The sequence below is a fragment of the Schistocerca gregaria genome, chromosome 6 (assembly GCF_023897955.1).
Source record: "Schistocerca gregaria isolate iqSchGreg1 chromosome 6, iqSchGreg1.2, whole genome shotgun sequence".
Classification (NCBI taxonomy): Eukaryota; Metazoa; Arthropoda; class Insecta; order Orthoptera; family Acrididae; genus Schistocerca; species Schistocerca gregaria.
Window position 1 is genome coordinate 285,133,306 of NC_064925.1, and position 14,416 is coordinate 285,147,721.

Sequence of the window (14,416 nt, forward strand, 5' to 3'; positions counted from 1 at the left end):
CGCAGTCGCGTGTGTCATGCGCCTTAGCGCACTTCAAGCACGCAACTGCCTCCCTGCACGTCATGGCGACGTGCCCAACCTTTTGGCAGCGGTAACACTGCCTCTTGTGCTGCGGTCTGCTTCGCCTCTTCTTCTTGTTGCTGCCGCGGCCGTCTCCTGCCAGCGTGAGAAGAAGCTTTGTGACAGCTGCAAGTTTGCCTCCCTTTCCGCGTCCGGACATGGCGATGGGCTAGTGGCGTAACGGTAACGGTGTGAGCCGCAGCGAGTCGAGCAGCGGAGTGCATGAGTGTGCGTCATGGCGTGAGACTGGATGGCTGAGCGAGAGGCAGGCGCTTAAATACACGATCGGGGCGCCGCTATTGGCCGCTGGGACCACGTGTTCCACTGTGGCGCCCTCAAACTAAATGTGGGCCAGGAGGCGCGCGCCGCCACGGCTTACGCCACGATGTTGCGGAGACCTCTAGGGGTCTTCTACCTCCATGCCGTCTGGCAGGCATTCAAATTCCGCGGCGCGCGGTAGCAGAGCATTCGACCATAAGTCATCAATGTTCCCTACAGGCTGGACAGCATAATCTGCAGATGGAGGGAAGACGACTGAGGTTGGCGACCATCGTGTGAAATAGTGTCCTAAGCATCTACAGGGTGTTACAAAAAGGTACGGCCAAACTTTCAGGAGACATTCCTCGCACACAAAGAAAGAAAATATGTTATGAGGACATGTGTCCGGAAACGCTTACTTTCCATCTTAGAGCTCATTTTATTACTTCTCACACTAATCATGGAATGGAAACACACAGCAACAGAACGTACCAGCGTTGACTTCAAACACTTTGTTACAGGAAATGTTCAAAATGTCCTCCGTTAGCTAGGATACATGCATCCGTCGCATGGAATCCTTGGTGCGCTGATGAATCCCTGGAGAATGGCGTATTGTATCACAGCCGTCCACAATACGAGCAGGAAGAGTCTCTACATTTGGTACCGGGGTTGCGTAGTCAAGAGCGTTCAAATGCCTCCATAAATGAAAGTGAAGAGGGTTGAGGTCAGGAGAGTGTGGAGGCCACGGAATTGGTCCGCCTCTACCAATCCATCAGTCACCGAATCTGTTGTTGAGAAGCGTACGAACACTTCGACTGAAATGTGCAGGAGCTCCATCGTGCATGAACCACATGTTGTGTCGTACTTGTAAAGGCACATGTTCTAGCAGCACAGGTAGAGTATCCCGTATGAAATCATGATAACGTGCTCCATACTGACGAAACTAAAATGAGCTCTAACATGGAACTTAAGCGTTTCCGGACACATGTCCACATAACATCCTTTCTTTATTTGTGTGTGAGGAATGTTTCCTGAAAGTTTGGCCGTACTTTTTTGTAATACCCTGTATATTGCGTTGATGCAAGTGATTATGGAAGTGTGGACTTTAAGAAGTAACAGTGATGCGTGGAATTACTCGCTGCAGTGGAAACGCTGCTGACGTGGTGCCTGATGACCAAGGACTCCAATAGCCTATGGTTGTTGGCCGGAATACCACGAGTAGCAGAAACAACCACGTACAAGTTAAATGCACCAAAATAAATGAACAAACAAATTGTAGCGTAGTAGTTGGGTAACTGCTTAGGGGTTTTAATGTAGTTTTGTAGTAGTAGTAGTAGAAGAAGTAGTTGTAGCTTATCTTTTTATCTTCTTTTTTTTTAAGTATCAGAAATAATAATTAATACTTAACTTATCATTGTCCAAGGAAATGTGATCTTTATGGCCTATTTTAGCTTTTTAGATATTGTGCTGTAATTATGAAGAATAAATAATGAATAATAAATAAGTAACTAATCTACACTGTATGATCGAAAGCATCTGGACAACCTTGTACCATGTGGAGTTGTCCACTAGACGTCACGAAGGGCGGACCTGCTAGTTTAAAAGGTGCTGAGGCGTACTGTGTTGTCGGTAGAGGGGTCGTAACAGCAGAATGGGTCTGTCAGCAGAGCTCAGTGACTTTGGACGTGGACTAGTCATTGACTGTGTAACAGATTCATCAGAGACATTTCAGGCATTCTAAAGTTGCCATCCTAAATCAAGGCCAGGCAGACCTCGTGTACTGACGAACAGGAACCGTCGAGCACTGAGGAGTGTGTGGTTGTAAAAAAAAAAAAAAAAAAAAAAAAATCGAATGAAATCAGCGTTATGAATTACTCGGTAGTTTCGAGAGTCACAAGCAGTCTAGCTAGCGCAGTGACTGTTCATAGGGAGTTAAAAATAACTGGGTTTAATGCTCGTGCTGCTCCCCATAAGTCACACATTTCTGAAGTCAGTGCGAAGCGACGCTTGAGGTGGCATGAAGAGTGACGCCATAGGGAAGTGGATAACTGGAAACGAGTGGTTTGAAGTTTGGAATCATGCTATAACATGGAGGGGTTTGAGTTTGGTATATGCATGGCGAATGTTGAATTTTACGTAACGTCATGTGTAGTTGGGTTGCTTGGGGAAGTGACTAGACAGCGAGGTCATAGGTATAATCGGTTTAGGGAAGGACGGGGAAGTAAGTCGGCCGTGCCCTTTCAAGGGAATCATCCCGGAATTTGCCTGGAGTGATTTAGGGAAGTCACGGAAAACCTAAATCAGGAAGGCCGGACGCGAGTTTGAACCCTCGTCGTTCCGAATGAGAGTCCAGTATGTGTAATGCCAATAGTGAATACGGAGGAGGTGGAGTTATGGTATAGAGATGTTACTTGCGGTAACCGCGTGGTCCCCTTACAGAGCTGAAGAAAACGGTAAACGCAGAAGGATACGAATATATCTTGCAGCATTGTGAACTGTGTGCAGTAAGAGGCACAGTTCGAGAACGACGATTGTAACAGCATGAGAATGAAACATGTTATAAAGCAGCATTCGTGAGGCAGTGGTTTGTGGACAACAGCATACCTGAAATGGTCTAGAGTCTCGATCTGCATCCAATTGAACACCTTTGGGATGAGCTAGAACGTCGACTTCGCTCCAGACCCCACCGTGCAAAATGCTGAGGAAGAAAGGGCTGCTATTACGGTAGCAAATACATGAGGTTCGAAGGCATTTGGAATGCTTATAATGAAACCACTCACTCCGTTTTCAGGCCACTAGTGGCCTACCGGGACCATCCGACCGCCATGTCATCCTCTGTGGAGGTTGCAGTTAGGAAGGGCGTGGGGTCAGCACACCACTCTCCTGGTCGTTATGATGGTATTCTTGACCGAAGCCGCTACTATTCGGTCGAGTAGCTCCTGAATTGGCACCACGAGGCTGAGTGCACCCCGAAAAATGTCAACAGCGCATGGAGGCCTGGATGGTCACCCATCCAAGTGCCGGCCACGCCCGACAGCGCTTAACTTTGGTGAGCTCACGGGACCCGGTGTATCCACTGCGGCAAGGCTAAGCAGAGATCAACCCTCATAAAGACGACACATTGACACACTCCACATTAATGCCCACTAACACGTGTCTGGATGCTTTCGGTTAGGTAGTGTAGATATCTTTCAGAACTGCTTGGCAGTGAAGGCAGTGTGTTTTGTTTGTCACTGTACAAGGGCGGCATCAGGGCGGTGGTGTGGACAGACGTGGTGCAGTCGCTGGTGATGTTCGGGTCGGTGCTGGTGGTCGTCATCAAGGGCACCGTCGACGTTGGCGGACTGGCCGTCGTCTGGAGCCGCAACGTCGAAACGGGCCGCATCGAGCCACCGCTGTGAGTACACTCCACTCTCCTCTCTCCCACTCGATGTCAATATACCCCTGGTTTTAGGAAAGGTAAAGTGAGTCAGTCCTGAAATTACACTTCATAATGGAAACAAGATTTAAGAACAGCCCCTTTCAAACGATATGTCGTCAGCGTAGAGTGGTGCATATGGCCGGCCGCGATGGCCGAGCGGTTCTAGGAGCTTCAGTCCGGAACCTTGGGCATGGATGTGTGTGATGTCCTTAGGTTAGTTAGGTTTAAGTAGTTGTAAGTTCTAGGGGACTGATGACCTCAGATGTTAAGTCCCATAGTGCTCAGAGACATTTGAACCATGTGGTGCATATGTTTGGAATTCTAAGACAATAACGAAAGACATTTGATAAACACGGTTAACGTAACGTGCACTGGCAAGATTTCGGGTGTTGTTCTGGGGTATTGAGTGGTTTTGTATAAGAGACGTGTGGTCTCCGGTAGCTCGTTAGTAATGATGCAATTATGATTTATTCGGTTTCTTATTACAGTTATTTTTCAGTTTGTGAAAAAGAGTTCCACAACAGTGATGAGACTTCTAGTCTACAACGGTCGATCAAAAGGTTTACTTTCGAAGGGCGTATGCTCCAGAATCGATTTGCCAAACAGGGAAAATCTCCTTGAACGTTGAGGCAATCATCCCACCGACGCACCAAGTTGAAGATATCTGTTCGATAAAACGCCGACTCCTGCTGCGTGAAGAAGTCAGTAACTGCCTGTCGCACATCCTCGTCCGCCAGGAATTGTCGACCCTTCGAGGCCTTTTTTTCAGGGATCGAATGGGTGATAATCGTGTGGGGATAGATCAGAACTACAGGGCAGGTCCTTGAGTCTCTGCCACTTGCGTTGGCTAATTACGACATTTGCGCCTTGCATTATCACGAACTAGCAGGCAGCACCCCTTGTCGCAGTTTTACGTCAACAGTGATTTTTGACAGTCATGGTGCCTACTGCTTCTTCCTCCGAGTGATGTCTCCGGTGTATGTCGTTCGACAGCCAAGAAAAGACTAATAGCACGTTGGCCTTGCTTTGGAGCATTCGGCAATGACGTCGCGATAGTTCTCGTTTACGCGTTTACCGGATGCACGTCGGAAAGATACAAATGCCACTCTAATCCCTTGCCTACATTTCGATGCTTATATACCCGCATCGGAGTTGCGCTATATCGCATATACGTTGCAGCATCTCCCTCAAACGGAAGCTTTTTTATCGCCCTTCATATTATGCACTTACCAAAACGTGTAACATAAACACGTGCAACACCCTCGAGGCGAAACACCTACACTTTCGGCGCAGATACCGTATGCGAGCTTGAGGGTGAAGAGTAAAGTAGACATTACAGTTAACAACAGAAAGTGCTGTGGCTGAATGCAACATGATTGTCTTCAAACAACTCACACAGTGCAAAGTGTCAAAATTTGATTGTTGTGCAGATATTTTCGGAGAAACACAAAATACAAAGATAAGAGAGAGTGAGATATCGAACGAAATGCAATTAACCTGTGGGCCTCTGATCCCTTGTACCAAAATAATCCGAAAATATTCCTGAATGACCTCTGAAATTATTTTGGTGAAATCCAATACGGAAAGAACGAAGGACGTTAAGATAGCGAGGCAGCCTTTCTCTTCTACTGTCCAACCTTTATGTACAAGAAGCCACACAATAAATGTTCAGGAAAAGGGATTAAAGTTCAGTTTGGAAGCCATCAACCGAGGGGGCTGAGAATACAAGTGGTACAATCGCTTGCTGAAGCAAACTGAGTAAATGACGGCCAGAGTTAGATGACTGTTTGTAAATTATGTGAATTACTCTCAAAGCATAACATACTTTTGCCCAGTGGTCAGTCAGTCTGCGTATAGTTCTAGTAGCGAGCCTGGCAATGCTTAGCGATTGCTATACATGTATGGAAATTAGATATACATCCTAATCAGCTTCTCCCTGCATGTCTCCTCCTCCCCCTCTCTTTGTCCATGCCTTCCTCCCACCCATCTTTGTCAATCACCTTGTGAGCTTGGGGTTGAACTGCTATTCTGTTAATCTGCGCAACGGATTAATCTGAGATGTACCCTTTACCCTCTGGCTCTTATGTGTGTGTGTAAAATCTTATAGCACTTAGCTGCTAAGATCATCAGTCCCTAAGTTTACACGCTAATTAACCTAAATTATCCTAAGGACAAACACACACACCCATGCCCGAGGGAGGACTCGAACCTCCGTCAGGACCAGCCGTACAGTCCTTCACTGCAGCACCAAAGACCGCTCGGCTAATCCCGCGCGGCCCTGTGGCTCCTGAAAGATGTAATTTCCACCCCCACACTTCTACAGAAGTCAGACAGACGCTCCTAACGTTCTAAAGAGAAATGCCTGAAAAACATTCAGCAATAAATATCTTCTGGAGTCGTCCACTGTAAGGAAATGACACAAAAATTTTACGTAACTAGTGGGATACTTGGGTACTGGAGTAGTGCTAGTTAGTGTAAGAAAAACATGAAACTAACGAAAATTATTATTTATTATGCTAAAATTCTGAGAAATCGCAATGGCACTTTTAGTTATGAATTGAACAAGTTACATCCTGGTTCTTTTCGGAATGTGAAGTTACCTCTCAAGGATAGGATTCGCTAATGAAATTTCTATACAAAGTTTAAGATTGTTATTGACTTGGCAGAATGACTGAGAGGCGCGCCTACTCAACTTGAATAATCATCCTTTAGAATGTTGCTAGGTACGGTTGAGGCTGTGTGAAATGCAATGAAGTGTACTGTTGTGGAGGAAATATGGGGCTCGCAATATCTGTAGTGCACAATGCCGTAAGCTGCGATGACTGCTGTCTGCGCCGCTCGCTGCTGACAAATAAGATAACTCTCGTTGTATCTGGATTGACCTTCGCCAATCAAACTCTCCCTATTCCTTGATGAAGTCAAGGATTCCTATTCGCCCCTAGGCTTACTATTGGCATGGTACACCGGTCAGATAACCAGTCCACTGTGATGCCACTCAAAAATTCGCTCGCAGGCGTTTGACTATAACTCTGTCTGTTCACACTGCACAATAAGTGTGTCGGCCAACACAGTGAACATCGCTTAATCGCAAGGACTCAGTATAGAGTCGCACTTCGATTCGCTCTCGGCAGAGGTGCTCTCCCAGTGAAGTACTGAGGAGAAACTTGTTCCTCGCTCCAAGACCGACAATGGAACGGTGCCTCTCCACGCCAGACATGAAGGGCAATATCTTTCGGTCTCTTACATTACTCCTTCAGGTCAAGGCGTCAGGAATATCGTCTGCCAATCAGCATTGCTCTTCTAAAACGGGAGAATGACATTTAGTTTAAGGCGACCAATCCGGAAATCTGTAGTATCGGCGTTTGGCGTTTGCTGTCTCCCTGTGAAAATCTCTGAAACTGCATGCTATGTGTAAAGAATGCATGGCCTGGGCGCTCCCACACAATGTAGCGGAATTTGCTTTTAAGCCGAACACGGAGTCGTTCCCCCTTTTACTCGGGCACACACTGTCTGCTCCACGGGTGGCCGAGGTTGATTCGTCCTCTGAAGGGATCGGCCACCCAGTGTGTGGTCTGCCTCTCTCGAACTAAAAGCTCCTGTGACCGTTGTGTCTACAATGTATGTTTGTACACCAGCCTCGAGTGCGCACTTGTTATTTGCATATCGTTTACATGAATTCATACAACATTTACTTTATCTTATCGAGTTGGGGTTCGAATGAAGCGTCTTGATGTGCGGAATATGATTGTGAGGGCGGAATATGTAAGCAATGAATGTCAGGAGACAACGGTGTTTTCCAACCTTCCTCCCACTCCCTGTACATCTTTTATCCCACACTCTCTCCATCCATCTCCTCCTCCATGATCTCTCTGACCATATCCTGCTTCCCCTTCTCTATATCCGTTTCCTCACCCTCCTCTGTCCATCACCTCCTCCCCTATTCTCTGACCTTATTTATTATTATTGAAAACGGGACTTTGGTTGGGCATAGAAGTCAAAATGAATGGGTTAATCGGTTGAAATCATTAGTACATGGAGTATGAAAGAACCTTTCCAGCATCTGGATGTGTGAGAACAGTGGCTTTAATGAATGTATTTCACATGGTTTTAATCTACGAACATTATGAATTACCTCGAAGAAAACGATTTATTGACACACAGTCGGCACAGATTCAGAAAATATCGTTCTTATGAAACACAACTAGCTCTCTATACTCATGAAGAATTCATTCCATATTTTTGGATTTCCAGAAGGCTTTCGACACCATTCCTCCGTCTTCTAACCAAACTACGTGCCTATGGAATATCGACTCAATTGTGCGACTGGATTCGTGATTTCCTGTCAGAAAGGTCACGATTCGTAGTAATAGACGGAAAGTCATCGAGTAAAACATAAATAATATCCGGCGTTCCCCAAGAAAGTGTTATAGGCCCTTTGTTTTTCCTCACCTATATAAACGTTTTTGGAGACAATCTAAGTAGCCCTCTTAGATTATTTGCAGATGATGCTATATTTACCGTCTTGTAAAGTCATCAGATGATCAAAACGAATTCCAAAATGATTTAGATAAGAGATCTGTATGGTGCGAAAAGTGGCAATTGACCCTGAATAAAGAAAAATATGAAGTTATTCACATGAGTACTAAAAGAAATCCGCTAAATTTCGATTACGCTATAAGTCACACAAATCTAAAGGCTGTAAATTCAACTAAATACTTAGGGATTACAATTACAAATAACCTAAATTGGAACGATCACATACATTATATTGTGGGCAGAGCAAACCAAAGACTGCGAGTCACTGTCAGAACACTTAGAAGATGTAACAGCTCTACTAAAGAGACTGCTTACACCACGGTTGTCCACCCTATTCTGGATTATTGCTGTGAGGTGTGGGATCGGCATCAGGTGGGACTGACTGATGACATAGAAAAAGTTCAGAGAAGGGCAGCTCGTTTTGTATTAGGGTAATTAGTGCCCAGACATGATACGTGAATTGGAGTGGCAATCATTAAAACAAAGACGTTTTCCGTTGCGGCTGGATCTTCTCATGAAATTGCAATCAACAGTTTTCTCCTCCGATTGCGAAAACATACTGTTGGCACCCACCTACATAGGGAGAAATGATCATCACGATAAAATAAGACAAATCAGAGCTCGCACAGAAAAATTGAAGTGCTCGTTTTTCCCGTGCTCCATTCGAGAATGGAACGGTAGAGAGACAGCTTGAAGGTGATTCATTGAACCATACCCCTTGGTATTTATTGTGAATAGCAGCGTATCACGTAGATGTAAATGTAGATCTACGAACAGGTAGGATTCGCCCCAAATGATGTCATTTCGAAGGAACTGTTGTACTTTTGTGTATTCCGCAAGAAAGACTTCGATCGAGGTTCTTGGCCAGAAAGCAATGACGCCAGTGACTCTCATTGCGGTGTCAGTCGTGATAATTTGATCTTTTCGCTCGCAAAACATAATTCTGGCGATTCGTGTCGAAACCTAAAAGCATTGAAGCGTTGACAAACATTATTAATTGTTCCAAAGCCGACCGATACCTCCGCGGCGTAGGATCGTATCTGAACACCAAACGTTCAGTTCGAATTGTCACGTTTGGCGTCTGTTTTGTCGAGGTTCCAAGTTATTTTGTGCATAAGCTCCAACTGAGAGAGTTGATATCGACAGTACTGTTGTTCTGGAGTCAAAATAGATCAGGCTTGAGAAATTCTTATTTGCAAGTATTTGCCTGCAAACGTTATCTAGAGGTGTCTGTCAAACTGAACGTCACATTTTTTATGAAAGCATGTGACAGCAGAACAGTCAAACCGACCGTCACATTTCTTTCGTTGAGATTTATATAAAAAATCAGCCAAGTCGCTCGAACTGTTGTCTAGTGATTATCTTTCGTACATGTGACAACTGATTTTTTTTATATAGAACATAAATTAAAAATATACTTCTTCAGTCTCAAAACGTGTTAGAGTAAAACGGATACAAGTGCAAAAACTTTTTATTTACCGTGCTACGTTTTGTAGGTTTTGTGGTACGACAAACATTATATACATAATACGATACATTTTTTCATTATAAAATAATGATATGTGAGTAATTAAAGCTGAAAACCTATAGGTAAACACAAAATAAAATTAAAATAACAAACCGAAAAGACACTGAACGCCAGATAAACTGGTATAGGCATGCGTATTCAAATACAGAGATACGTAAACAGGCAGGATACGGCGCTGCGGTCGGAACGCATATATAACACAAGTGTCTGGAGCAGTTGTTAGATCGGTTACTGCTGCTACAATGGCAGGTTATCGAGATTTAATTGAGTTTGAACGAGGTGTTATAGTCGGCGCACGAGAGATGGGGCACAGCATTTCAGAGGCAGCAATAATGTGGGGATTTTCCCTTACGACCATTTCACGACTGTACCGTGAATATCGGGAATACGGTAAAACATCAAATCTCCGGCATTGCTGCGGACGGAAAAAGATCCTGCAAGAAAGGGAACTACGACAGTCGTTCAACGTGACAGGAGTGCAATCCTCCAGCAAATTGCTGCAGATTTCAATGCTGGGCCATCAACAAGTGTCAGCGTGCGGATCATTCAATGAAACATCATCGATATGGGCTTTCGGAGCCGAAGGTCCACTCATGTACCCTTGATGACTGCACGACACAAAGCTTTACGCCTCGTCTGTGCCCGTCAACACCGACATTGGACTGTTGATGACGGGAAACAAGTTGCCTGGTCAGTCGACTCTCGTTTCAAAGTGTATCTAGCGGATGGACGTGTACGGGTATGGAGACAACCTTCTGAATCCAGGGACTCTGTATGTTAGCAGGGGATATCAAGATACGACTCTGACAGGTGACACGTACGTAAGCATCCTGTCTGGTCACCTGCATCCATAAATGTCCTTTGTGCATTGCGACGGACTTGGGCAATTCTAATACAATGTGACACGCCCAAACGTCCACAGTTGCTACAGAGTGGCTCCAGGAATACTGTTCTGAGTTTCAGAACTTCCTCTGACCACCAAACTTCTGGAACCTGAACATTATTGAGCATATCTGGGATGCCTCGCAACGTGCTCTTCAGAAGAGATCTCCACCTCCTCGTACTCTTGCGGCTTTATGGACAGCCCTGCAGGATTCATGGTGTCAGTTCCCTTCAGCACAACTTCAGACGTTAGTCGGGTCCGGGCCAAATCGTGCTCCGGCACTTCTGCGTGCTCGCGGGGGTCTTTACAAGATATTAAGCTGGTGTACCACTTTCTTCGGCTCTTCAGTGTATATCAGTGTGGTTCCAATACATACCAGCGATTGTTCATAGTCACTTTATATAACCCTCTCATAGTCAGTATCTGTAGGACCATTTGCATTTCCTTCTGTGGTATCTCTTGAAGATGTCTTTCCTGGGAAACACTTGTGACGCTGTACCAGTGTGTTGTGCATTTTTGTCTTCCTTGACTCCTTCTTTGACCACGTCATCTTTTTTTCCACTCCTTCTTCTTACAGCCATGATAACTGCTGTCTGGGAATGTGCTACATTACTATAGCACTTATTATAAAGTGGAGGGATGTAGTTCTTTATCAGATTTTTTTCCATTTCTCATTTTTTTTTTTTTTTTTTTGAAATTCATATTGATGCAAAGGCTACAGAAGAGGTACTCATGTGGGACAAATACTGGGCCTCTTGAAATCCGCCATTGAAAACTTAAGATCATTATTTAGTGAATGCTTGAACTGCATTGTTACAGGATTTTCTTTGCTGATTCAGAGCCGGCTGGTGTTCCTCCATTATACTGTGGTTCATTCTGAGCCTTTAGAGACTTTATACTTTCCTATGGAATTCATGGCTTTAACTGAAAGACAGGTTTCTGTTTTCATTTCAAGTACTTAAAACTTCGGATAACCTGCTTCAGTGCTTCCGTCCTGTCTTGCGAAAGAATTACGTGGCTGAGCTGTTTCCTTGGCTTTTAGAGAGACCAAAATCTGTTTCACATTCCACATATGTATGGCTGGGTTCAAGGACCTTATGACCTATTGTGTCCATATGCTGATTTTCCTCAAGGTGTGTAAGCAGTATTTAAAAATATGATCTATTTAAACATGCATTAATGTTAGTACAAGTATCCTTAAAAGCGTAAAGGTCGGGCTGTTGCTGTACTTTTAAAATACACATATCTGAACTTCCATTAAAGAGAGCAGCATTTATGCTTCTGTCGGTCAATTCTCTTGCACTAGTTGCATTCTACATGCAGTGCGGGCGTTGACTTAGACCTTAAACTTTATCGTCACAGAGTGCGGCACTATGCAGGAAATCGCGTGTACTTCTTTTACTCGCAAGGGATTCACGCTTTAGCTTACCAAGTGTGCATTTAGATCATTTTCTTGTGAAATGTCACTTGTACCCCTTGTACTCTCATCCCCTCGGATACATTATTACCTGATGACATTGCTACCCTCAGTGAATTACGGAATGACCAGTTTAATAATCACAGAATGTGGAGGGGCAGTAACGAAAGAAAGACAAAAGTAACATCGAGTAGATTAGCGACGTACTTAACATCGCAGTTGTGGACCACAGAGAAGACGAAGTGAAAGAATTCTGCTACCTTGCAAGCAAAATAATGCGCTATGGGCGAAGGAAAGACGCAAAGAGGACTAAAGAAGCAGACGAGCACATGAAAAGGGATCATTCCTCGTCAGAAAGATTTCTACGATTTAAACATATGCGTCTAAACCCAATGTCCCTGATTTATTTGCCGTACGTATTGCAATCTCTGTCTTCTCCTTCAATTTATGCGCTCTTAGGTTCTCTCTAGTACTGTGGTTCCCAACATGAGGGGTTATTATCGCCTTAGGCGTAAAAATTTAATTTTGTGAGGGGTGAAGTAGAAGGGTTCATTCTCTTTCGGTCGCAAAGTTAAATTATTTTTAAAAGAGCATTACTGTTACTAGTATTTCGTAAAACTGTACCCATTAATGAAAATTTTTATTTCAAATAATAGCATTAACAAAATGCAATGCAAGTTACAGCTTGTACGAAAGACTTCCTCACAGAGCCTACCCACTACAAGCATGCTTTGTAACATACATCTATGACAGTAAATTTGAGACACCTATATTAATATGCGTCAGCATCTCATGAAAATACCTTCCCCGAATTATAGGTATAGACCAAAAATAGGTTTATCTTTTACTCTAGAACAATAAACGAATTAAGTGGCAGCACAACAGTAACTAGTTAATGACTGCTGGACTGTTGCTGTGCCTCTTGTTATCAGTGCCAGTGGTGAGACGCATTGCATGGCATCCTGAAGTCATCCAATTTCTTCCATTGCCGGGTAAGAAGTGTACATTGCCGGCGTAGGGGTAAACGACCACTTATCTCCGTCACCGAGGTCGCATAATAGTGCGGTGGCGCTCGATCCAGGGGTCAGTGGATTCGAATCCTGCGAATAGAGGAACATTTTCACTGTCACTATTTTGTCGACAAATGGAGGAGAGCTGGTGATATTAAGTTCCTGATCACCAGACCATGTGCCAGTGTCCTGGTTTAATTATCAAATCTCTTCGCAGTGTCTCATGAAGTGAGGGTACGTGACACGGTTGATGGTGATCCGTTCGTGCCGGCCGCAGTGGCCGAGCCCTTCTAGGCGCTTCAGTCTGGAACCGCGCGATCGCTACGGTCGCAGGTTCGAATCCTGCCTCGGGCATGGATGTGTGTGATGTCCTTAGGTTAGTTGGGTTTAAGTAGTTCTAAGTTCTAGGGGACTGATAACCTCAGAAGTTGAAGTTCCATAGTGCTCAGAGCCAATTGAACCATTTTTTGATCCGTTCGTCGGATGGGGGCGTTAAGCTTGGCGGCCCTCTCCGTGCTATTCGCGGGGTGTAGGCTTTCACCGTCTCCCTTCTCTCATCATCATCAACACCATATCGCAATCATACAACACAAACATTACACTACACTCTATAAACAAACATATATCTAGCATTACGAAAAGTTGTAATGGAGCATGTTACTGACAAACAAACAAAACTGTGGACGACGTAGTGAAGGTCACAGGAAGCGGAAATTCTCGAGTTCCAAATTTTTCCATCTCCTGTAATCATGATGTGAGAACTGTGGGATGGCACGAAGCGTGTCTTATAACAAGTGTCTACCCTCACCATGGACTGTTATCTTTCCTGAGTAAGAGTTGTAGATAGTACTTGCGATTAACTGAGAATTGCTTCATCATTCTATAAATGAAGGCTATTAGAAATAAGCAGTACCAATTGTCTCATTGACCCATTAGTTCATGGTTTCATAAAACACCTACAAAAGCTAATTACAACTGGTCTTTCATCATTTTAGAAACAAAAGTGCTGAAGGATTTCTTTCCATTTGAAAGTTTAGTGAACCGCTAAAGTTAATGATTGTTGAGGGAAGGATGGGCCTCAGCTAATGTCCGACTGCACTTACGGGTAATGGCCTCAGAAAGGTTGGGAATCACTGCTTTAGCAGTTATTCCGTGGTGTGGTGACACTTGTCGGATGATCTTGTTCTATTTTCTAGTTAGTATCTACAAATTCATTCCTCGTTTATTTTGGAGAGAACCTCATCATTTCTTGTTTTAACACTTTAATTACTTTTCAGAATTCTTCTGTGACACTACATTTCAT

The 14,416-nt window shown here is 44.2% G+C and overlaps 1 protein-coding gene across 2 annotated transcripts in view; it reads left to right on the forward strand.

Annotated features, from left to right (window-relative positions):
- Positions 1-14,416, forward strand: part of LOC126278407 (sodium-coupled monocarboxylate transporter 1-like) — a 172,488-nt gene that overhangs the window by 60,100 nt on the left and 97,972 nt on the right. For both annotated transcript variants that reach the window (XM_049978511.1, XM_049978510.1), the window contains exon 7: positions 3,561-3,715. In XM_049978511.1, coding sequence (XP_049834468.1) covers positions 3,561-3,715 — 155 coding nt within the window. The remainder of the gene's footprint in view (positions 1-3,560; positions 3,716-14,416) is intronic.